General features: G+C 39.9%; 1 protein-coding gene across 7 annotated transcripts in view; it reads right to left on the minus strand.

The window, feature by feature from the left end:
- SORCS2 (sortilin related VPS10 domain containing receptor 2) overlaps positions 1 to 26,085 on the minus strand; it is an 822,591-nt gene that overhangs the window by 539,572 nt on the left and 256,934 nt on the right. For all 7 annotated transcript variants that reach the window (XM_074992445.1, XM_074992444.1, XM_074992443.1 and 4 more), the window contains exon 2: positions 18,261 to 18,328. In XM_074992445.1, coding sequence (XP_074848546.1) covers positions 18,261 to 18,328 — 68 coding nt within the window. The remainder of the gene's footprint in view (positions 1 to 18,260; positions 18,329 to 26,085) is intronic.

Genomic DNA, 26,085 nt, shown 5'->3' on the forward strand with positions numbered 1-26,085 from the left:
CCTAAGTGGCTAATTCACTTTTGAAAACAGAATTTAGGCTTCTTACTATCTTAAGTGGTCTTGAAAAATTTACATTACACTTTCAAAAAGAAGTCATCAAAGGCACATATGCAAAAATTGCAGGCAGATTCATAATTCACAAATTCCCCTGTACACAATTTCCAGTCACTAACATCCTTAAGTAAGTTTTAAGTAAACCTTGATTTCATGCCTGAATAACAGCAAGAAAATAAGTGGCTGGGGCAAGGCTATGGCCACGTATTGCAAAGCAGATGTTGCTTTTCTAAAGTAGCTAGAAAAGCACAAATAACACACCTAATCTCAACAGAGCTATCTGCTGACTTCATAAAAAGCAACAGATAGGGCACACAGAAGTATTTATGAAGACAGAATTATCCACAGAAGTTGACCTGAAATATTTAATACAAATGAAAGCTGTTACACATTTTGGCCGTGGCTACACTAGCACCCCCTTTCGAAAGGGGGATGTTAATGAGCCACTTCGGCAGATGCTAATGAGGTGCTACCATGCATATGCAGCACATCATTAGCATAATGGCAGCTGTGCACGTTTCAAAACTGCCACTTTTGAAATTCATGCCGCCAGTGAAAGAGTCCTTTCAAAAGGACCCCCTAGATTACAAAAGCCCCTTCGTCCCAAAACTAAATGGAAAGAAGGAACTTTTGAAATCTGGGGGTGATTTCGAAAGGCCCCCGTCTACACCAGCAGTGTGTGTTTTGAAAGCAGTAGTTTTGAAACGCACGTGGCTGCCATTATGCTAATGAAGCACTGCATATGCATGGCAGTGCCTCATTATCATCTGCCGAAGTGTCTCTTTAGCATCCCCCTTTCGAAAGGGGGGTGCTAGTGTAGCCACGGCCTTTGTGTCTGCAATACACAATTAATTTTCCAATGGTGAGAAGAGGAAAACTGGTCACCAGTTAATGAAACAAATCTGTGAATCAGGAAACCTGAGTTCTATTCCCAGCCCTCCACAGATGTGCTATGAGAAATAAGGATAACAACAGTAGAAAGCTCAAAGAAAAAAAAAAAAGGAATTTCAGGAAATCTCTATAAAATGGAGGGATTTCTTTGGAGAGTTGAAATTCAGGAAACATTCGTTGCTGACTTGTGCATTAGCTATGCTATAAGAATGTTGTTATTCGTAGAGTTCCTTGTAATCATCAGATGGAAGGTACTATAGAAATTCAGTGTGATTATTAATATGTGCTCTTTGGAAACCCTATTATTTGCTTTTCAAGTAATAGTGCTAAAGAAAGGATAGAATTCCAAAATGTCCTAGCTTTTTTTTCTTTTTTTTTCCTCTTTGGTCCGTCAGTGTTGCAGGCATATTATGAAGACAGTTCTCTCTTTTACAGTCAACTAATTTCCTCATGTTTTTGCACTTTCTTCTATGCTGTGAGAAAGCAGCTAAGAGCTTCTTGATTTTAAACTATTCAGACAGCGCAATAATTTGAACAAAGAAAAACTTATTGTACACAACACATTTTTCTGATCTTTAAATAATTAACTTTCTCTCCTTGTTTAATTTTATTTAAATGTGCTTCTTGGCAACCTTTCCACAGTGGAACACTGGAAGGTTCATAAATTCACCTGAAGCCATCGAAAATGCAAAGGAATGTTTTGTTTTGTTTTTTCTTCCCCCCGACCCAGCATACAATAAAAATAAACTCTTTCATATCTGTAAGCCCAGAACCAGGAGGTTGCCAGATATTCAAATATTCTGGATATTATAGAGGTATACCTAGCAATGCATAACACTAAAGAAAAACAAGATTAGATATTAAGAAACAATCAAAAATGTATGCAGAGTACTTTATTTACCAACAATAAGCAGTATTGTACACTATAAACTTATACTATATTTGCAGTATTTATGTGTATTTGCTTTCACTATACTGTACTTCTGGAAAATTTAACTAAAATGTACTTATAGCTAAAATGTCAGTTATTTGAGAGTTCTGGATGATAGAAGGACAGATATGAAAGAGTTTACTATATTCTTCACCATGTCTGGATGCACTGCCTCCTAGCCAGGCAGCAGAATATTTTGCTGTCCATGAGGATTTAATTAGGAAAGCACTCTGAATAGGAGTTAAACCTGGTTCTCTTGCATGAAAGCCTCCCAAGTAAGCTCCTGCTAACTGTGCCAAAAAGGTGCTCGGAGGTTAAATGCAGCTCACCTGGAATTGCCACAGAACCAATAAGTAAATTTCATTTTGGATTATTTTAAAACCTAAAATATAACAAAAATGACTATTATCCTGGTTTATAAGGCAAGTCAGACAAAAGACAAGTTGAAATGCTTCTAAAATCTGAGAGACCTATATTTATTTGAAAACTCTTAGGATGGAAAGGAAATCATAAATCTGGGGTCAGTACACTTCAGTACAATAGTTTTATTTTCAACTAATTTTCTAAGCAAACTATATCCTGAAGTGACATTACAGAATTAATAGAAAACAACATATGGTAAGTGTTAAAATAAAAATGGATAACAATATCTGAATATTTGAAGGAAGTAAATTCAAAATAATTTCCCCCGAAACACTTCTGCTATCCATGTGACCTCAGCTCAAGTATTAGAAAGTGACCTCACACACACATACCTTGTAACACTTTATCTGCATTCTGTGGGAAAAAAAAACCTCACCATCTTTTTTCCTTTGTGCCTATCAGAAGTTTGGGCATGGTGTGTGTGTTGTATTAAAGTTCTTTATTCAATGACATATCCCACTACTGCACAATGAGCTCTCTATTGCCAATCACCCTAACTTCTGCTCTTTGCACAGGCTTAGTTGATTTGACTGATGATGAGATTTCTCTTCAGAAAGGAACAGGCTCTGATTTGGATTACACCCCCATGAAGGGAAGTAGCATCTATTTGGTAATTAAGGTATATGTCAGATAAAAATTACAATTAATACGGCTGCTCTCTACTAAATAACAAAGGCAGGCATGAACACATGAATCACTGGCTACACATTTTTTCTGGGTTTAATTCAAAAATTTGGTTCCAAGCTACAAGGCTGAGACCAAGTTGACTCAGAGACCACTAATCCTTCCACAAGTGACCAAGACCACTCTTAGTAAACAAGTCCAGGTTTGAGGCATTGTGGGAAAGAATATTGTCAACACAAAGGCGGCAGCTAAAAACATCTTCCAAAGGAAGCTAGACAGAGCTGTCATTTGACATGTTTGGATCTAAAAACAAGACACACCTCTTTTGTAAGGACTTAGACCCAGATTCTCAAAGGCAGTCAAGGCCCCTAGTTCCCACTGATTTCAATGAGAGTCGGGTGCCTAAATAGCTTTGAGGAACTAAGCTTGCTCCAGTTTCTCCGATGACAGTAAAGTTTGAGGGCTAGTGGAAGATGGCAGGAAAGTTTGAGGATTAAGGAGAAGATGAAAAGAAAGACAACCCCATGACAGAGGAAGTGGGCAATTAAAAAAGAGAGGGAGAATCAGCAACATGATTTGATGGAGGGAATATGTTCTTGCTGCTATATTCATGGTGGTTTGAAAGTGCTCTGCATGAGATGAGTGGAAATCATAGCAGAGAGGGAGAAGGCAGAAGAGAAATAAAACAGTAGAGAGTAGAAAGGCAATTTGGAATGATGGAGTGAACAACAGCCAAGCAATTGATGAGAGGAGAAAGGGAGGTGAAATTGGGACCATCCATTGATACATCTGCTGCACCGCAAAACAGCAAGGCAAATCAGCATATTTAGATCTGTCTACATGGTGAATGTATCCACTGCATTTTCCCCCCGACCTTCTTCCTCAATTGCAGATGAATTAAAGAGAGTTGTACTGAGGTTTTAGTATTCCAAACCCTTCCTTTCTTCCAGAATTAAGGGTGTGAAAGCTGCATATTACACTATATCTGTAATAAATAAATTATGTGGGAAATATTACCTTAGCCATTGTCAGGTTGAAAAATATATTCCATACTGCAGGGATAATGAGGGGATAAAACATTATCACTACATTTTTCTATACCATTCTGCATAATTAACTACACAGCTGTTCATTCAGTCAGCCTCAACAACCAAATTAATTCACAATCCGTTAGCAGGAGGTGCACTGGAGCAGACTCTCTGCATACCACAGGACTAAGCGTGAGGAGGTCACACACTGCACAAGGGACATGAGGAGCTCAACAGGAGGAATGCCTGTCGCAGGAGAGCATTTGCAAACAACAGCTGAGAAGATCTGCTATGTTACTGTCAGCCAGCACAGACAACCACTGCCTCAAGAGCAGGACAGGCATTCTTAGAGGATGCTCAATATATGTCAAGTGTCATCTGATGGACTTGCTATTCACTCACCCTTCCGTCAAGAGCCATAAGGAGACAGAATGCTATAATAAGCCACTGAACTTGAGAAGTTCCTAATTACAGTAGCATTCAGCAGTCACAACAGCAATTGGGCCTCACCATGCTAGGCCCTGTACAAACGTAATGAAAATTAGTCCCTTCTTCAAAGAGCTTACAGTCTAGCCTGAGAAGACAAAGGGAGTGAAAGGGGAATGGGTGAAGAAAGGTGAAGTGTGTTGCCCATACCACACAGGACTAAGCCAGGAATAGAACACAGACCTTCTCATACCCACTCCAAAGCCCAAGCCTCTAGATTCCATAGCCTTCTGTGAACCCAGAGCCTCCATTTCTCAGGAGGTTTAATAAATACTACAGTAAAATCTCTATTATCCAGCACCCCCAGGGAACTGGGGTACTGGAGATTGGCTCTGCCCCAGCTGGGCATCCAGCCTCACAGCAGCTGGCCCTCCCTGGTCAGCCAGCCCCAGCTGGGTAACGGGCTCCATGGCTGCCAGCCCAGCAGCTGCGGCACATCAGTTAACCCAATGTTCTCTGGGTGCCAGATAACTGAGCTTTTACTGTATTGTACTCAGATTTTTATACTTTGTCCATCACTATGGTATCTGAGAACCTTCCAAAAATGTGCTAAATTAGTGTTTCTCAACATGTTTTTTATACAGTACCCCTTTTAAAAAAATTATGTCTCCCCACTAACTACAATTTTCAGACATGCAAAATTTAGATGAACATAAAATAAGTCCAGTATTTATTAATAAAAAAGATTAAGAAACACTGAGTTAATGTACACTTGGGAGAAGCTCTGAGTACCCCTGGGAGTACACATATCCCTGGCTGAGAGCCACTGTGATAAACAAACTAACTAGCAGCCATTATATATGTCTCATTCCTTATTCCCCCCCTCTGGGAATGGAAACAGAAAAGACTCCTAAGAGAAATGGTACTTTTCTAGTCTGTTGACATGGAAAACTAGGCTTGGATTGCACTGTTATGCTATGGCTCCACTGTGGTTGTTAGTTTGAGATACATTTGTATCCCAATTTAGCAACCCTGTGACTAAACAACACACTGGAAATAGCCCTGCTATTTCAAGCAGTTTCTGTTTCTGCAACCCCTTGTTGCAAGAGGGGTAGCAGAAACTTTGAACTAGCACTTATTTCAAACTTTGGTGCTGTTTGGATAACACCTAGTTTGAAATAAGTAAACTTGAAATAACTTATGTAAGTTACATTGCGCAAATTGCATAAGTTATTTCAAGTTATGGCTACCATGTAGCCATAGCCTTAATGAACTGCCACATAACACATCCTAGTCTTTCTTCCAGTTAAGTAACACTGTACCTGAACTAGTTTTCATATAACCTTAATGTAGGGGAAACCTGCCAAAATGAAAGCACAGGAGACACAAGTTCTCAGTTCAGTCAAAGAATAGGTGTCAATGGCAATAGAAGTTTCCCCATCCTATACACATGCTTTAGCCATGAGTTGCATGAAAAACCACTAAAGCTCAAGGGCACAGTTGTAGCTCCATGTTCATCTGTGATTTCCATTATGAGACTTTAAAGAAAGATACCAATTTAGTTGGGGTAGTATCTTTTGTGATGTAGATAACTTTGCACTAGAAATTGGACTGAGAGCATGCAAGAGCCAACAGAGGGCAAGAGGACAAGAACTCAGCGCCTCATTTGCATTTTTGATTTTCCTCATTTGCATTCCTATTCTGAAATAACTATTCCAAAATAAGGAGGCTACACAAAAATGTATAGCATTCACGTATTTTGAAATACATAGTCTATATACATAGCACTTATTTCAAAATAGTGCCCATTTCAAAATAAGAATGTTGAAGACAGGGGCTGTCTACACTTGCATTCCCCTTTCAAAAGCCATGCAAATGAGGGGAATCAAAACTGTAAATGATGTGCACATTTACATGTCTGGCACCTTATTTTCATATTCTGCTTCTGAAAGAGTTTTTGAAAGAAGAAAAGCAGTGTAGATGCGACTCTTTCAAAAGTAAACCCCACCTTCAGAAGAACCCTTCTTCCCTTTTTTAATGTGTGAGGCCACACAGCCAACTTATTTCAAGATAACAGCTGTTATTTCAAATTAACTTTGCCGTCATCTATACTACGCAGTTGCATTATTTCAAAATTGGTAAACCTCATTGCAGGAGGAGTAATGCCTATTTTGAAATATGCGTTATTCCCTGGGGCTGTGGCCACACTAGCCCCTCCGTTTGGAGGGGCTATGGTAACGTGGCACTTTGGGATATGCTAATCAGGTGCTTCCATGAATATGCAGTGCCTCATTAGCATAATGGTTTCAAAACACACATCACCCATGTACCCAGGGGGCCTTTTGAAATTGACCCCTTATTTCAAAAGCCCCTTCCCAAAACCAGATGAGAATAACGGGCTTTTGAAATCAGGGGGTCGTTTCTACAGGCCCCCTGGCTACACGGGCAGTGTGCATTTCAAAACCAGCAGTTTTGAAGCATGCGTGGCCACTAGTATGCTAATGAGGCACTGCATATTCATGCCCATGCCTCATTAACATATCCAGAAGTGCCATATTACCATAGCCCCTCAGAAAGGAGGGGCGAGCATGGCCACAGCCTGGCTGTGTCTACGTTTGCATTCCTCTTTCAAAAGAGGAATGCAAATGAGGGAGATTGAAAATGCAAATGAGGTGCATATTTACAAATCAAGCACCTCATTTGCATATTCTTCCATCGAAAGAGCTTCTTTCAAAAGACGAAAAACAGTGTAGATGTAGCTCTTTCAAACGTAAACCCCATCTTCAAAAGAGCCGCATCTACACCACTTTTCTTCTTTTGAAAGAAGCTCTTTTGAAGGAATAATATGCAAATGAGGTGTCCAATATGTAAATCACACCTAATTTGCATTTTCAATGTAGACACAGCCAGGGAATAGCACATATTTCAAAACAGGCACTACTCTTCATACAATGAGGTTTACCAATTTTGAAATAATGCAACCACATAGTATAGATGACAACAAAGTTAAATTGAAATAAAGCTGTTATCTTGAAAAAAGTGGATTAGACAATACAGGTAATTTTAATTAAAACTGCTTATGAATTTATGTAAACTACCATCAGGCACAGTAATGACTATTTTTTACCTTAATTTATGCTTCCATGCTGTCTCCAATGCAGGAGGTCAACAGGAGAAAACTCTCCCGTTTTGACTTGCCTTACTGCATGCAAGGAGCAGATGTACCAGTAACACTGGAGGTGTCCATCAAGTTTGATTTAGAACATCTCTACCAGACGTGCTAACCCAAACACTGGAAGATAGACTGTGGTAGGGTCAATCTTCCCTGTAGTGAAGACCTACCCACAGAGAATATTACTCCACAGTCTACTTTGTATTGTTTTTTATTATTATTATTTTCCAGGAAGTTACACATAGTTCTTTTCCTATACATCATTTGGAAGCTAGCTAGTCTGTCTCTGTGAGAGACACCACTGCAGTTAAAATCAACCGATCTCGTTAAACTAAAACTCCATTATTTAAATGGTGGAAGGGTAATTTCTGTGAGGGATCCTCCCTCCTGAATTTGTTGAACTACGGAGAATTCTCGAAGGTTCTTTGGTTTCCCCAAGATTTTGCTAGAAAGGATTGTCTGAAGGATACAGGTGATTGCATGGAGATGTTATTTTGCTGGGTGAAATGTGCTGAATTGCGTCAGGCTTATAAAGAGCAAAATATTTTATTTTGTTCTTCTGTATATTTGTGTAAGTGCCTAGAATTGTTGGGAGTTGGCACTTTTCAGAAATATGCCAAAACAAACAAGTTTCTCTCTGAAGAGAATATTAGCTATGACAGCCTATGATCATTATACGCTGATGCCCCAGTGATGTCTGAAAAGTTGCAGAAAGAGAGAGAGAGAGTGTGTGTGTGTGTGTGTGTGTGTAATGAAGCAGCTGCTTCTCCTAAGAGTATGACCTTTTTGACCTAGTCATTCAGCAATGGCCTGCTGACAGCAGGTAGATTGTGTAAAATCACCCATAGCTCTGAGAACTGGCAAGTGCTGGATTCAGCATAGAATGCTATGAGGAGTTAGACAGCATACTTAGCATGAAAAATGCAGGGTATTTTGCTGCAGCTAGGCATTACCCACATGATAATGCCACTGGGAACAATGGCAATTACATGGTGAGTGGCGGTAACACTACCATATCATTAAAGCCTGATAACTACACAATTAAAATTTTATTAGTAATCATCATAATCTATTATTCATCATCTATAACAAGTTAAGCAGGGGAAGGCTGAATCCATATCAGAGACAGAGTGTTGTCTAGTGGTCTGACAAAAAGATTGAGAGCCAGAAATTGGCCAGTTTCCACTGCGGGTACGCATGCTTCAAAGTTACTGTGTAACTTTCAGTGAATCACTTAACATCTCAATCACCCCATTTGTAAAATGAAGATAATACTTACTGACCTTTTTCCAAGAGGTGTTATGATGACTAATGAGTTCATGCCTGCAGAAGGTGCAGAGAGTATGAATTTCCTAACTGTTGTTTATTTAAAATAGAATGTTTAGTCTCATATTCCAAATGTATATGCCCAAAGATGCATCCATATGCCTGTATGCACACAGAGATTCTATTGCACACAAAGTGCATACAGATATCTGCCTGTGCATAATTTGATCTGTTCTTGTGTACAAAACTGAGCACTTGGAGTAAATTTTCTCAATACCCTGTGCCTCACTCATAAGTTGTACCCTCTGTGGTGAATGGTATCCTGTCTATGCCAGTGATTTTCAACCAGGGATCCTGGGCCCTTGGTGTGGGCAGCTGTAAGCAGGTTCCAGGGGGTCCTCCACGTAGGGACAATGTTGAACTTGCTGGGGACCACAGCAGAAAGCCAAAGCCCCAGTACATAGGGCTGAAGCGAGGTGGCCTGAGTTCTTCCACCTGGGGCTGAAACAAAAGCCAGAGCAACTTAGTGTTGTGGGGACCCCTGTGACATGGAGCCCCAGGCACTTGCCCTGCTTGTTCCCTAACACCGGCCCTGGCTTCTTTTTGCAGTAAAACAGCTGTTGTGCCACAGGCCAGCCAGGGAGGTTTTATACCATTTTGCGGGGCCTCAGAAAGAAAAGCTGAGAACCCCTGGTCCATGTGACTGGTTTCCCCATGCACACGCATGCTTTGCTTGCACAAGTCAGGCAGTTGTGAAGTTCTAGCCCTTGATTAATTTAATATATTTTATGTTTAAGTTAACATAGCTAAAATGATGTTTGCCTCATATCCCTGGGGTTTAACACTTTCATTAAAACTCTCGAATAAGAATTATATGGACAATCATCTTAACTTGTAATGAGGATCAGTTCTGGTAAATTATATTCAGAGAGGAAAACAAGGTAACGGCTTCCTGTCTATCTTGCTTGCTTTCACCTAGATAAGTAGACAGAAATTTATCATAGTCTCAATAAGATCAATAACTACGAAGGAAAAAACAATATACATAGCAGCAGACACAAAGCTGAGTACACAAATCAACCATGGAGTTTCCTGGCTAGGCTTCCATGATGATTTGGGCTTCTGTGGAACTGGCTAATGCCTCTGATGTAGCACTTTGATTACTTAGTACCAGTAGCTCACTAGTTTGACCTAATTTAGTCTATATGAAATGTGTAAGATGGGAAAGAGAGGGAGGGATAACGTCAAAGCAAGTTTCAGAAGAAAAGACAGAGGCTTTTCAATAGCTGAGAACAAGAATACTAGTTAATATTTATAGATTTAATGCTTTTTAAAGACCTCAAACAATCAGTATGATCATCTTGCCTGGAACCTGCACAATACAGGCTATAGACTTTCACCCAGCCTGCAAATGGCAGAGATCACCACATGGCACTGCTACTGTCTCTTTTTCTTAGCATGAGTTTTTAGTGTTAGAAGAAAATGCTGTGCACTGGTTTTCTGGTGCAGGTTCTCCGGAGTAGCTATAATAAGCAGCATAGAAGTCTCCTCTCTGCCTCTTAATTTTTTTTTTTTTAATCAAGAATCAGTCCTTGAGGCATAGCTGCTTTCCAGGAACTAGGCTCGAGAGTCTGCATGGAGATCACTGAAAGAGAGGATTGCGAGACTGCCCCTGCTCCAGGGCTGATGTAGGTATACAAGGCCTGGTCTACACTCCAGAGTTAGGTCAACGTAAGACAGCTTACATCAACCTAACGCCGTAAGCATGTTCACTAAAATGTAACTCCCATCAATGTAAATCACCATTACACCAACTTAATAACTCCAGCTGTAAGGCATAGTAACTCAATGCACTTAGGTCAATGCCATGTCAGTGTAGACACTGCTTTGCTTACATCAATTGTTGCTGGCTGTTAGAAGCCATCCCACAATGCCCTACAATGACAGTTACATGAGTGCAAGTGTTCCTGCTAAGGATGCTAGCACAAGGAGCATAGTGTGCATATGCAAAAACAATGTTAACTACTGTAGTGGCTGAATGCTATAGTAACTTAGGGGTCTTCATTTTGCTGAGCAGACTTGCCCTAAATTAAACAAGTTAAATAAAGCGTATGTCGAAAAAGCGTCAGTAATTTATCTTCCAATAGATAGCTGACTGCAAGGCCATAACATCTGCAGCTTCTCAGCAGACACACAAAATTGTCTGGTGGCCTGATAAATGGGACAGATCTGCACTAATGATTCAGAATACACTGATCAGAGTTAACCACACAATATCAAATGATCGCAACTGGGTACCAAATAAAGGAATTCTCCAAATAGTGTCTGGAGTCAGATTTTAGTGAAGGATTTTGATAAAGGATATAGGGGCAGGAACTGAAGGTCTTCATCAAAAGGATTAAAAAAACCTTGAAAGTGTTCCTTTTAAAATAATCCATGAGTAAATTAAAAACCATGGAGGATTTCAGGGAACGGATGGCATTAGCATAGCAAGTGAGACTGGTGCCCCTTAAGGGCATAAGAGTAACACGAAACAACATGCTATTAATTGCAAAAAGGGTTGATTAGCTAGATATAATTATCTGGGCCAAAGGACTCCAGCCTGGAGGTTGACACTTTCATCTCTGAGGCTTCAAATTTGTGTAATTAGCATAATTTTACTGTGGTACTGATTCTGATTTCTTTTACATTGTTGCAAAACATAATGAATTCAACTAAATCCGTAGTATTCAAGATCTGAAATAGACCCTGTACATGAGCTGCAATAAGAAACAATAACAAAGAGCTGTTTTGTTATGAAGCTAATAGAGACTTCATTAAGCTAAAAATCACATTTTATGAAGGCTTGTTTTAAGTTTAAGATTCTGCAGGGCTTTGGGGAAAACCTCGTATGCTACTGTGAGAGCAATCTCAGTGCCACAGTAGCTTTACCTACAATTTCCTGATCAGCAAGTGCAATAGGGACTAAAGGACAACAAACCAAAGACATTACAGAATCAAATTGGAAGGAAGACTGTAAAGTAACTATTTCCCCCATACAGAGAACAATGAACGTGTGGGATTGCTCTAGCCAGGAAGATAGTTAAGACAGGGACAAATACTGGATACATTCAGTAAATAGTACAACAGCAATTCCTATTAGAATATACGAACATTTCAGAGACGAATGGCTTTTACACATAGCCAAAAGTCTCTATGAATTTTTTCCACATCTGTTCTATTGCATATTTGTTCTGATGCAAATAAAGTGTCAAGGGCAAAAAAACAAAATTAAAAAATACACCTTTTTACAAAGGAACATATTGGGACATGTCATCAGTTTGGGTATTCTATTGTAGTTACATTGAAAGTGAATGGAAACACAGCAATTTATTCTCACTAACTATATAGTGAAAGTACCACTGTTCAGTTTTCTATTATGTTATGGTTCACTGTTTACCAATTTTCTTGTTTTTTGCACAAAGTTCAGTACATGAAGTTTTCAAAAGAAACAGGGTTTATTCTAAATGCTACTATTGTCTTTGGAGCCTTTGGTAATTTTGTAACCTGAGAACTGCTACAATCTGAGTATATTCACTTATTATCTCCCATTTGCAGAAATGCAGATTTACGTCCAAACCGCAAAGTTCACTACTACTTCCAAACCTCTGCTCTAAGCTCCTATTTAAACTGCATTCCAGAAACATAAGTTGACGGTTAAAATCAACACCCAACTCTTTCCAAGTCTGCTTCTAAGCATTTTCCTCATGCAGTGCTTCATCCTGGTTTTAAAAAGCAAATTATCCTGTAAATCCATTACACGAAAGGACAGATTTTGACTCACAGTAGTTTTATGATCATATACAGTACCTCCACTGGTTTCAGTATAGTTATTCCTCATTTACATGAATGTTCAGATCAGAATCAAGCCTAAAGCAATTGTCTTAAATAAAAGAGTTATATATAGCATGTTTAATGTTTATGTTGAAAGTCCAGGGTCCCAATGGATAATTTTGAAAGATTCTTGTCTGATATATATTCAGTCTTACTCAGAGAGCAGTTCTCAATAGTTCACATTCAAGGGGGAAGGGCATATAAAGTGGAGTGCCATAGGGATCACTCCTGGGACTGCTTCTAACTAGAGTATCTTCAGATATAGAGAGATAAATGATCTGAATAATGGCATAGATGATACCAAGCTTGGAGGCGGGGTAGGGGTGGGGAGTATTGTAAGCACTTTGGAGGACAGGATTAGAATTCAAAATTTTCGTGACACTCCAGAGAAACAGTCTGAAATAAATAGGGTGAACTTTAATATGGACAAATACAAAATACTATACTTAGGAAGGACTAATCAGCTGCACAAATACGTAATAGAAAATAGTAGCAGGCATCCTTCAGTCTACGTACACTATGGATCACGCCCTTCGTAGTTCCATTTGGGATCATCATTTGCAGCGTCGACTGTGACTGTGAAGGCCCCCACGAGAGCGACAGTCCTTGCTGCATTTGTTGCATGTGTAGTGGGTGTCTGGCAGGTCCTTACTGTGCTTTCTGTGGGCTCGCTTCTCCTCTGATAATGGAAAATAACTGCTTAGGAAGGACTACTGCAGAAAAGTATCAGGGTTTATAGTGAATCACTAACAAATATACATTAGTCTATGATCTCCTGCAACATATAGCACTATTGCAAAAAAAGCAATATCTTCATGGGGCTTACTAGAAGTGCTGTAAGCAAGATATGAGAAGTAATTCTTCCACTCTACTCAGCACTGATAAAACCTCAACCAGATTACTGGATCTGGATTACCAGACACTTCAGCAAAAATGGGAAGAAATTGGGGAATAACCAATGAAGAGCAAAAAGAAAAAAAGAAAAATAAAGGTTTACACAACATGATTTTCAAGGAAATATTGCAAAAATTGGTTTTTAGTCTGGAGAAGAGAAGACTGGAGGAACAGTCTTCAAGTATCTACAGTCCTGTAAGGACAGGACAAGAAGCAATGAGCCAATAAACCACAGGATAGTTAAGCACTGGAACAAATTACCTGGGAAGGTGGTGGAATCTCCATCACTGGAGGATTTTAAGATCAGATTGGACAAACGTGTCAGAAATGATCCAGATAAAACTTAGTCCGGCTTCACTGGGGAACCTGAGATAACCTAATGAGGTCTTTCCAGTCCTATATTTCTACGACTATACTAAATTGTACTTACCTAACTGGGCACATATATTCCATGGGCCAATATAGCTGGAAGACAACATGCGGTTATGCAGTCTCAGGAGTATCTAATGATCAATTTTTCAATACTCTGATGGTACCAAAAAATCTGAAAAAAGGATTGCTTTGGGTCCAACCAAAACTGAAATTGTGGGAACAAAAAGCAGTCAAGTAGCACTTTAAAGACTAGCAAAATAGTTTATTAGGTGAGCTTTCGTGGGACAGACCCACTTCTTCAGACCATAGCCAGACCAGAACAGACTCAATATTTAAGACACAGAGAACCAAAAACAGTAAGCAAGGAGGACAAATCAGAAAAAGATAATCAAGGTGAGCAAATCAGAGAGTGGAGAGGTGGGGGGGAAGGTCAAGAATTAGATTGAGCCAAGTATGCAGACAAGCCCCTATAGTGACTCAGAAAGTTCCCATCACGATTTAAACCATGCATTAATGTGCCGAATTTGAATATAAAAGTCAGCTCGTCCACTTCTCTTTCCAAAACAGTGCGATAATTCCTCTTCAGTAACACACATACCTTTAGGTCATTGACAGAATGCCCCATTCCATTAAAATGTTGACTAACTGGTTTGTGGATCTGGAGTGTTTTGATGTCTGTTTTGTGCCCATTGACCCTTTGTATAAGGGAGTTAGAAGTCTGTCCAATATACAAAGCATCTGGGCATTGTTGGCACATGATGGCATATATGATGTTAGTAGAGGAGCATGAGAAAGTGCCCGTGATTCTGTGAGTAACCTGGTTAGGTCCAGTGATGGTATTTCCAGAGATGATATGTGGACAAAGCTGGCCGTGGGCTTTGTTGCAGGGAAACGTTCCAGGACTGGTATTCCTGGGGTATAGACTGTGGCTGTTAGTGAGGATCCTCATGAGGCTGGGAGGTTGTCTGTAGGAAAGAACAGGCATGTCACCCAGGGCCTTCTGGAGTGTAGCATCCTGATTAAGAATAGGTTGTAGGTCTTTAATAATTCGTTGCAGTGGTCTGAGTTGGGGGCTGTAGGTAATAACCAGTGGAGTTCTGTTCTTGGCTTTTTTGGGCCGATCTTGGAGTAGCTGGTCTCTGGGTATTCGTCTGGCCCTGTCGATTTGTTTTTTTACTTCTCCTGGAGGGTAATTCAGGTTTATGAATATTTGGTAAAGTTCTTGTAGTTTTTGGTCTCTGTTAGTTGGATCAGAGCAAATGCGACTGTACCTAAGAGCTTGACTGTAAACAATGGATCTAGTCACGTGTGCAGGATGCAAACTAGAAGGGTGTAGATAAGTATAGCGATCAGTAGGTTTTTGGTACAGTGTGGTACTGATCAGGCCATCCTTGATTAGTACTGTAGTGTCCAGGAAATGTATCTCTTGCACGTTGTAATCGAGGCATAAGTTGATGGTGGGGTGTAGATTGTTAAAGTCTCTGTGGAATTCTTCTAGAGCCTCTGTACCATGGGTCCAAATCATAAAGATGTCATCAATGTATCTTAAGTAGAGGAGTGGTAATAGGGGACAAGAGCTGAGGAATCGTTGTTCCAGGTCAGCCATAAATATATTAGCATATTGAAATTGTGGGGTTTTCACATCCTTGGGTTATGTTTTGAAGCAGGAGGTTGGACTTTAAACAAAACAAATCTAGCTAAAACCTTGTCTGCATGGCACCTTACTTGCCATCCAGGAATATCCAAGATGAACATTGCTACAGTTCAGTAAAGCCTGGAGCATGGGAGTGCTAGTGCACTGCAGATCACACCCTGGCTTGCCACGCTACAGCGGGCTGAAGAAACAAGCCCTGAATTGAGACACTGAAATGTTTTGCTTCAAAAGTGTCCGGACAAACCATTTTGTCTCTTTTTTTAATTTTAGCCCATAAAATTGCTGGCAAAAACTGGAACATTCAGATAGTTTCAGTTCATGCAAATCATTATTTTTTTGAGATGTTCCATGCCCTCCACTCCCACTAGATGTCCGTGGGAGCCAAGGCTTCTCTGCACAAGATGGCCAGATCAGGGTCACATTCGTCAACTTTCACATTCAGAGGTGCTAGTTATCACAGAGCTTGACTGAAGCAAAGAGATACTATTTACCTTTATGCAACATGTACAATATTAGAGCAAGAGTTTGGAGCAGAGTTCATGCTTTAGCCAGTGGCACAAATACTGAATGGTGCAGGGATGCACTGCTGTATGAGAAACCTGGGCAGATTAAGAAGGCGCTGCCTCCTCCAATGAGTGCACCCAGACTACTTCAAAAGTGGGTGTGAAGCCAGGCCAGACTATAGATCTTGTGTTGTCCTGTCCCCTTTCAGTGTGATGTACATCCCTGCAGCCATATATAAGGAGCAGCTCTTGCACACACCTAAGTTCATGGCTGACCCATGGACGAGCTACACAAGGTGAGGAATTGTCATTAGATTATTATTACTACTCACTTTCTGAGTTAGTCCTTGAGTTGAAGGAAAATTTGAGATGAATTAAAACATGAATCCCTATCAGTAACCTTTATACTCTGTAACCTTTATCCTCTGGAAGCAGTTTATTAGAGTATGTTTAATTACATAAATTTAAAGCGTATTCAAAAATCAACCACAAGGAGAGGTTGTGCACATTGAATAAGTGACATTGGAACTTTCAGTAAAATTTAGGTATCTATAGCTATATTTATAGATATATAAACACAAAATGTAAAAACTAATGATTATCCATAAAAATGTTGTCCATGTCAAGTGATTTTTAAAATCCTTGCTTATCAGTCATACTGGAAACACTCATATATTTAAAATGCATGTGATCTATGCATGTCACATGAGCATTATGTTAAAAACCCATCTGGGTGAATGTAAAAGCAGGGTGTACAAAATATATCCAGCAACAGAGGACATATCTATTTTGAATGTATAATATGTGACTTGTTGTTTAGCACTAATGCACTTAAATAATGGAAGATTTTCCAAAAGGAACTATGATTATGTTTTAATACACACATTAAATTGCACCCATGACTTCAAGTTCCCCTGGAGGAAAAAAAAAAAACCAGAAGAAAAACCTACTTTGACAGAACAACAATATAGAATGCTAATGGCCCTGCATCTGCTTCATACACTCTTAAAAAGTTGTTAAGGATACAAGGATATGATAGGAAGGGGTTGTAGTGGTGTAACAGAGAATTTCACTGATTCTGTATCAGTGTCTGAAACCCTACACAAAGTCTCTCTGTGTGAATGTGTCAGAGTGTGTGTGCGTATGTGCACAAGAGACAAAGCTGACAAAGTCAAAAATGAAAAATTATTTTAAAAGTTACATTTGAAGTACTACAAGTCTCCAAACATCAAAAGATACAACACAACCTGGACAGCTTCCAAGTTACGGCTAGAAAGATACACATTACCTACAGATAATTTACTAACCCAAATACAGAGCTGAACAGAAAAAGCTACTAACAATTAAAATAACAGCCTTAACTTTGGTTCAAAACTTCCAAGGCTCGGGAAGTTTAAAACAAAGAAGGAGGAGGATAATTATGTCTCGACGCCAACTTACAATTAGAATTCTGTTTTTTTTTATTATGTGTCCTCAGAAAGATATCTTATCCCCTGCACAAATTGCTAATCCCCTTTCAAGTTCTCCTTCCCTCAACCACAAGTCATAAAAAAGATGCAAGTCTGGGCAACCCTATAGCTGGCATGGAGTCAGCAATTCAACCCATTAGGCAACCTCCAAAGGTAAAAGGGAGCAAGACACAATCCAACATTGGTCAGCCTAGGAATCAGGAATATTTTTTGGTCAGCATAGGAACTTTGGTCAGCATAGGAACCAGGAAAATTATTTACCTTTTCCCATAATACAAGAACTAGGGGACACCAAATGAAATTGATGGGTAGTAGGTTCAAAACTAATAAAAGGACATTTTTCTTCACACAGCGCACAGTCAACCTGTGGAACTCCTTGCCAGAGGAGGCTGTGAAGGCCAGGACTCTATTAGGGTTTAAAAAAGAGCTCGATAAATTTTTGCAGGTTAGGTCCATAAATGGCTATTAGCCAGGGGTAAAGTTTGGTGCCCTAGCCTTCAGTACAAGGGCAGGAGATGCATGGCAGGAGATAAATCACTTGATCATTGTCTTCTGTTCTCCTTCTCTGGGACACCTGGCATTGGCCACTGTTGGCAGACGGGATACTGGGCTGGATGGACCTTTGGTCTGACCCACTATGGCCATTCTTATGTTCTTATATGAAAAGGCTAAGTACTTACCTCCACAAAGAGCTCTCCAGCACCTTCCCCATATCAGTATGGTAATACTTGGTAAGGATCAGGATCACCTACACAGAGAGAGAGTAAAAGTAAGTACAGATTAATGGACTAAAATATAGTTTTTAAAAAATGCATTTTCAGAGCTATTCTGATTTCTGTAGTAAAAAACTAGTTTCCTGAGTCCTTGGGGAGAGCAGGGCTTGTGGGGAGAGGCATGAGTGGGGCAATTACAAGTCTTCTGTAAATATCTCCATTTGTAAAACTTTTCTGGTTTATTTCTGAGGGGAGAAGAGGAAATCATCACATAAATTCACCTCAGCTTCCAAACCACAAGGTCCAATCAGTTTGAATGACTTTCGCAGCAGGATCAGCCGAGTTAGCCTACAATCCTAATTTGCAATGCAGCTCACTTGGCATCTACGGACATGAATTTATCTTATCCAAAGCGTTAAACAATGTTATTGGATCTCATCCAGAAAGAGTCGCTTTGGTTTTCTGTGCAAGATTAAAACTAGCAGAGATATGTCATCTTATGATTTTTCTTGAAGAGGTGGCTGTTTTCCAAGAGAGCACTGTGTTATCTGTGTTACTCACACATTACCAGAACTAAAAAATAAAAAAATAAAAATTAACAAATAAGACTAAATCACATTGAAAAATAAGGTCATCAGTCTATAGAGAAAACCCTGGAACAAGAACTGTTCTGTTAGGTCATAATCTTTTTGCAAATTACGACAAACGCATTGGCCACATAGGGTGAAATGTTACTCCGCAACGCCTGCATCATGCTGGCTGTTATATTTTAGATTCAGATCACTTAAATAAAATTTCCTTTCACTCACTGCCAGACCATATTAGTTCTTCCTACAGTTACACCAGTTACCATGGCAACCCTACGAGAGGTAAAATTAGAAGAACCTCTGGTTTTTTGCTCAGCTCTTAGTTTGGTTAATGTGGGGTCAAGATCAGTCATCTCCAACAGTGTGGAGCATGCTTTTATTTACCTATTGCTAGTTTTTGTTCTCAACGTCCAGATGAAGTCTTTTGCTAACAGAAATTTTAGCCATTTGCTTTGATTATCCAAGTAATTAGTACCTTGGTTACAGTAGGTCAGAATGAAGGTTGCTGTACCTTGGGGATTAAGACTGAACAAAGACTCAACATTTTCAGGCTATTTGCATTATTTACAGAATGCCATAGATGTAAAGGATGCTATACAAAATTGATACAGTTTGGCTCTCACTCCCCATGGTGTATTGCTACTGAATTCATACGAGTTACTCTTGGATTTATACTGGTGCAAAAAACTGCAGAATTAGACCTTAATTCGTTAAAAGATATTAACTTTTTCACATTCCCTGAAGGCCACTATGTTCTATTGCTATTATTGGTGTTTGGTATAGAAACATAAAAGCTAGGGGGCATCTTGCAAAAGAATTTAGTTAAAAAAAATCAAACTGGTTAGTTCTAATGGCTTTATAAGTCATGTTACAACCTAAGAGAAAGAATCATGACCCCAGGGTTCTCAGGGAACTGACAAAAAAGACAGAGATTTACTGCCGATACTCCTGGCTCCTGCCAGGCATGTTCCAATCAGGTAACTGCTTTTTCTGTTGCTAGTATCTAAGTACAGGTTTGCTGGCAATCAGTCTGGGTAGTGAGAAAAAGGAGACTTTACTACCAGAAAAAATTCCCATTGGCTCTGCTTATTAACAGAGACAGGGCCAACATGCTCTTTAACAATTAGATATTTGTTCAGATCACAGAGATCTACCCAGAGTATTTTTATGATGTATGAGAATATAATTTTGGCCCATCAGACCAGAGGAAAAATTATTATAAGATAAGAAAAGTGGCATACCATATTACTCTACGTTTCATTACACATGCTGAAACACAGCACTGAAGCTAAATTGTTTTAAATCAGTCTGTTTCATCCTTGTGCAGCCCATATGTGTAATTTTAAAATTATTCCTGATTTTCAGTGATGATGCAATGTATGATGAAGTCATCATCTGTCAAGCTCAAGCAGGAAAATTTAGTCTTTAATTAGGCTACCTGGATATCTCCTGAAGAAAATCTCATTAGGTTCTGATTTTTTAAAATCTCAGCTGTGACCTTTTCTCTTAACTCTTGCAGCTAACAGTCCAAGATGCCCCCAGTATAAGCAAAGTCTGTCACACAGCATTGTCAAATCCTTCCAAAGAATACAGGCTTACAAATGGAAAGGTTCAAACAAGGGACTCCAGTGTTCCCACTACATCGCTGACTGTCAGCAATTCACCTAATCAGAAAGCCAGTGTACAGAGCATATCTGACAACCATTCATTCAGGATAATTGTAAATTGTATTCTGTAGCAGTCATGTGTAGTAAAGGAATGCCTCACGGAGGTACCCATTCTGTATGCCACTTCTGATCCACAAATAATGAGTTATAGAAGTGATGTCATTTTTGTCATCCAAAGTGGGGGCTCGTAAATTAATTAAAAAGGAAAATACCTACGCAGAACCAGAAATTAAGTTCTGAAAAACAGCTTTAGTGGCTAGGCAAAGCCATGGCCATCTTTAGGCCCTTATAGAGCATTACCAGGCTTCCAACAATCTCAGACTACTAAGGTTGTTGGAGAAGCTGACAGCCATTTCAATTATGCCAAAGCATTTTACCGCAGAATCTGAAAAACATACACCAACCATTCTACAATCATCTTTGAATGTAATCCATTTTTACATTTTATCTAAAGAAAATCTCTTACCAACCACAGTTGTTTTTTATCTCAGACCATTAATGGATGAAGCCAAACATTTACAGGAATCTCTTTGAGAATATTCCAAAGGTAAGTCTGTTTGGACGTTTTGCATTCCACGTTTCATTTAGAAAAGCAGGTCCTTCATTTACCGAGCAGGCATTTCATTTCATTTCAGTGGGACTTTTTAATTATAAAGCATTTTGCAGGTTGGATAGCAGCCAAATTGTTGTACATGCTGCTGCCCTAGTGAGTGATAGAGCTGCCTGTGAGCAAAGAGGCTTGGTGCACAAAGACATGAAGAAATGGCACCTGATTCTTCTGCAGACTATATTATATTAACTAATGGGCAATGCCAAATAAATTTATTACACAGGGAGGGAGGGGAATTAGGCTAAACAGGTTCTCTATTATAATTAAATATTAGTTCAACCTGTTCAGCCACTTGCAACTATTTTACCACAGACATCCCCCAGAATTCTCTGATGCACTCCACGGACCAACTCAAAGAAGGTGGCCCATGGCCCAAACTTTTTCTGGTTGTGGAACACTTGGACATCATGGCTCTTTCCGTGGAACACTTCAGCTTTTATACCTCATACTAATGATGAGGGGTTGAGCCACAGCCACACGGGGCCAAGTGGCGTGAGCCAGGACTGGGGGCAGGGTTTGCACCACCACCACTTGGGGCCATGGGGTTTGAGCCAGGGCTGAGGAGTCTGAGCCATGGTCATGCGGGGCCAGGAGGTTTCAGCCAGGGCTGCGTGGGGCCAAGAGGTTTGAGCTGGTGCTGGGGGGGCTGAGCCACAGCTGGAGTGGGGGAGGGTTGAGCCACAGCCATGCAGGGCCAGGGGGTTTGAGCCATGGCCGCACAGGGCTGGAAGGTTTCAGCTGGGACTGAGCAGGGCCAGGGGGTTGAGCTGGGGCTGGGGAAGGTTTAGCCATGGCCACAAGGGGCTTGGGGGATTGAGCCAGGGCCACGCAGGGCTGGGGGTTTGAGCTGGGGCTGGGGCAGGGGCTGAGCCACAGCTGCATGGGGCGGAGGGGTGAGCTGGGGCCAGGGGGTTGAGCTGCAGCTGCCTGGGGCCAGGGAGATTGAGCCACAGCCATGCAGGGCTGGGGGGCGTTAAGCTGGGACCAGGGGACTGAGCCATGGTTTACTGTAGGTCCAAGCCAGTGGTGAGCAAAACTGAGCAAATTGCATCCCAAAGTTTATTTCTTTCCCTGAGAATGGGGAAGAGATCACCAGTAATCAATTTCACTGGCAGAACACTTTGCAATAGCTCGCAGAATACCAGCATTCCACCAGCACACAGTTTGGGAACCACTGCTCTTACATGCCTGGGACTGTGTAGTATGGCTTGTGGAATGCTCCTGGCCAAATGTGCACAGGAAGTACACCCCTTTCTCTCTGCCTTCCCCACACCTGCCTGTAAGTCTTATTTCTGCTCAGTCTTTCTCCTCCCCACTTCACCAGACTGCTCTCATTGCCGTCATTACTCCCACATTCATTCTGCCTGACAAGCTCAAAACAAAATAAAATTAGAAACCTTAAAGGAGATGGAAAGCCTTAAAAAGGGGAAAAACGAAAAAAATATCAACCTAGAGTATGAAAAAATAGAGCGATCAGGGCAGTCAGGTATCAACAGATGTCCAGTGGACATCCATCACTTCCAACCATCAGTGTACATCAGTGGCTTTCTGAGAACACAGCTGTTTCTTGTTCTCAAGGCTGCTTCATGTGGCCAAAGGAACTACGTGGAATATTTGACCTTTTGATTTTTCTGCTATGCCAATTGCTTCCATGAACATTGGGTAAAGCAGTAGGCATAATCTCCAGTTTGCCAGGTTCCCTTCCTGCCTGTTGGATTCAGGTTGCTTCCTCTGCTCCAATTTTGCCAATGTTTTTTGTTTTTTTTTCGATACCATGTAATATGGAGGTGACATATAGGAACTAAAAACAATGGCAGGATGGCACGAGACCCCTGACCCTCACAGGCATCCCACCCCACAGTGTGTCAGATTTGGCTCAGGACTGAGCATCATGCAGGTATATAATGTGGTCAGTGCTCTCTATGCTGTCCAGTCAGAACTACTTTAATCAACACAGGAACACTGGTAAGAGATGGATCTTTATTTCCTGGCCCCAGGCCTGGATAAGGGTTAGAAAATCTTACACCCCTACCATATGGGCTGGTGCAAGAAAATCTACAGTTTTGTTCATTCAATCTCCTATCTCAACACTTGAGTCCTTATTCAAATTAACAGTCTACCACTTGGCCAGCATCTACACGGGTTATGCTGAGATGTTTGCCATCGTTCCTCAGCATTCTTAGATCTTGTCTGCACAAGGACATCCATAAAAAATTATCCAAATTAACTAAAACTGTGAATTTAAGGTGGATTAATTAAAACACATTGAATTTCTGTATGAACATTCTCATTCAGAATTACAATGGTCTTAATTTGGTTTATCTTAATTCACTTTGGAAGTGAATTTGTTATTGCTTAATTCACGGTGAATTAAGTCAATTTAGAAGCTAATTAGGGGTATGTCTTCACTACAGGCAAGATCCATCTTGCCGTCGTCGTTCTTCCGGAGTTCAATTTAGCATTCTTAGTAAGGATACGCTAAATTGAATTTACAGGGCTCCTCAGTCAACTATGGTACTCCTGCACTCAATTAGAAATAAGAGAAGTTGACGACAGCACAGGTTCCTACCACCCTCCCTTAGAGGAGACAACGTGGAAGCCTGAATTAAGATACATCTACTTCAGCTACATTAACATAGCCAGAATTACATACCTCTACTTGACTTTCCCCTTTAGTGTAGAACTGCCTTAAGATAACGTAGCTTTAATTCAGTTTAATTCTGAATAAAAGCAACCCCACATGAATTTAATGGTTTAACTAATCCACTTCAAATTTATACCAGTAGTTAATTCAGGTTCATTTTCTTGCATATCCCCATGTAGACAAATCCTTACAATTAACCCACAACAGGCTATGAGCATTAGTCCTTTGTTTTAATTGTCCTAATTTTAACTGTCTATCCCACTAAGCTTTCCATTCTCATCCAAAGATATAAAAATATTGCCCTAGTTAGTATGAACATCTCAAATTTGCTACTATATTCTTTTCCCAAGCAAGCTGTAAACTCACTTTAGATGTTTGTATATTTGTTGTAGCCCTACAACAGGGAGTACAGGGAGGGAGTTTACCTAGAAGTATGTTTAAGAATAAATTTCCAAAGCATGAAGTGATTTTTTTGCTTTTTCCTCTTGATCCCAAATGTCTTTTTTTTTTTTTTACACAGTAACATGAATTAGGAGACCATATATGTTTGTATCTCGAAGAATGTATTCCCAAAATGACTGGGTATCCCAACAGAAGCTAAATTTTTGTTAAAACATTCTCTTTCATTCCCAATGAAAATTCCAGATTGTCTAGCAGACTTTTGTACTAACATTTACAGTATCTTTTACACTTTGCTAGATACTCCAAAAGCCCAATATTAAAAGTTATCAGGTGCCTTAGATATCAGCTGTTTGTGGACAGTTTACCAAAGACAGAATCCTATGTTGCTGATTCCCTATTACTCCTAGTCATGTGACTGAATCACATGAAAGCACAACAAAAAAGCAGTCAGGTAGCATTTTAAAGACTAACAATAATTTATTAGTTGATGAGCTTTTATGGGACAGACCCACTTCTTCAGATCTACAGCTCTACCAGAAGAGAATCAATATATAAAGCACAGAGGTCCAAAACTTGTTTCTAAGGTTGACAAATCAGAAAAATTATCATTGTTGTTGCTCTTCTATCTGATTTGCCAACCATGATAACAATTTCACTGATTTGTCAACCTTGATAACAATTTTTGGACCTTTGTGCTTTATATAGAGTCTGTTCTGGAAGGGTGTTTTTTTGTTTTGATAGATTACAAACAAAGAGCTATCTCTCTGGTACTACGAAAGTACAACGTAACATTTAGAAAATCTAAATATATTTCTGGTCTGGGTCACTGAATCCTTTTTAAAGCAAGCAAGAGTTTTTATCTTAATTATTACATTTTATATGAGTAAGATCTTAGTTTTGAAAAACAACATAATGCAGGATATATGGGAACATCTGTCGAGGATACCATAATTTACGAAGAATGCTCGTCTGATTTAGAGAGATCTCCAGAATCAGGATGACTTATCATGACAAGTTCACATGAGGTTAATCACAACCTGTCCCCCATCCACTCTGACTACAAAATTTCATTTATCATATTAGTTAACATGACTCCTCAAGCCCCTGAGTTGCTTCTACTTGTTATTCCTATTTCAGAACCTATGCCTAAACCTTTAATCTCATGTATGTTTAAATTGGAAAATTGTTCTGAACTTTGCACACCCTGTGGGGGGGCGAAGGTGCTGCTGCTTTTACCTAAATTTGGTGCTTTACATATGTGAAAACCTGCTATAAGAGCATATGACATTTTAGAAAGAGATAATAACAACGCTTAGCTCTTACGTAGCACTTTTTAACAGTGGATCTCAAAGCACTTAAGTTCAGTATCATTTTCTCCATTTTATGGATAAGGAAACTGTAACAGACAGAGGTAAAGTGACTTGCCCATGGACACCTAGCAGGTCAGTGGCAGAACTGAGAACAGAACCCAAGCCTTGAGTCTGAGCCCAGTGCTCTATCCAGTAGGCCATAATGTCTTTTAGAGGGGTATTGGGAGGATAATGATATGGGAAAACTGTATGGTGCTCAAATACTACGGCAATAGGAGCCATATAATAATATATTAGATAAACCAACTAAGATATTAGTCTTAAGTCTGGTCTGAAAAGCAAAGTCTTGGGAAATGCTAAGTCCATGGTTTCCAACACGCTAGCCACTAGTCACATGTGACTATTTGGCCAGTTGAGTGTGGCTAGTTGTCTTGAACAATAAATATATTTTCAGAATAATGTGGCTAGCCCACTGTAGGGTCATCTTCTGTATGGCTATAGTGTCTACTGCTTCAAAACTGGACGGACACCACAGACCCTAGTCAAATAATTGAACACCACAGAAACAGTCT

Source organism: Carettochelys insculpta, chromosome 4 (assembly GCF_033958435.1).
Source record: "Carettochelys insculpta isolate YL-2023 chromosome 4, ASM3395843v1, whole genome shotgun sequence".
NCBI classification, from domain to species: Eukaryota; Metazoa; Chordata; order Testudines; family Carettochelyidae; genus Carettochelys; species Carettochelys insculpta.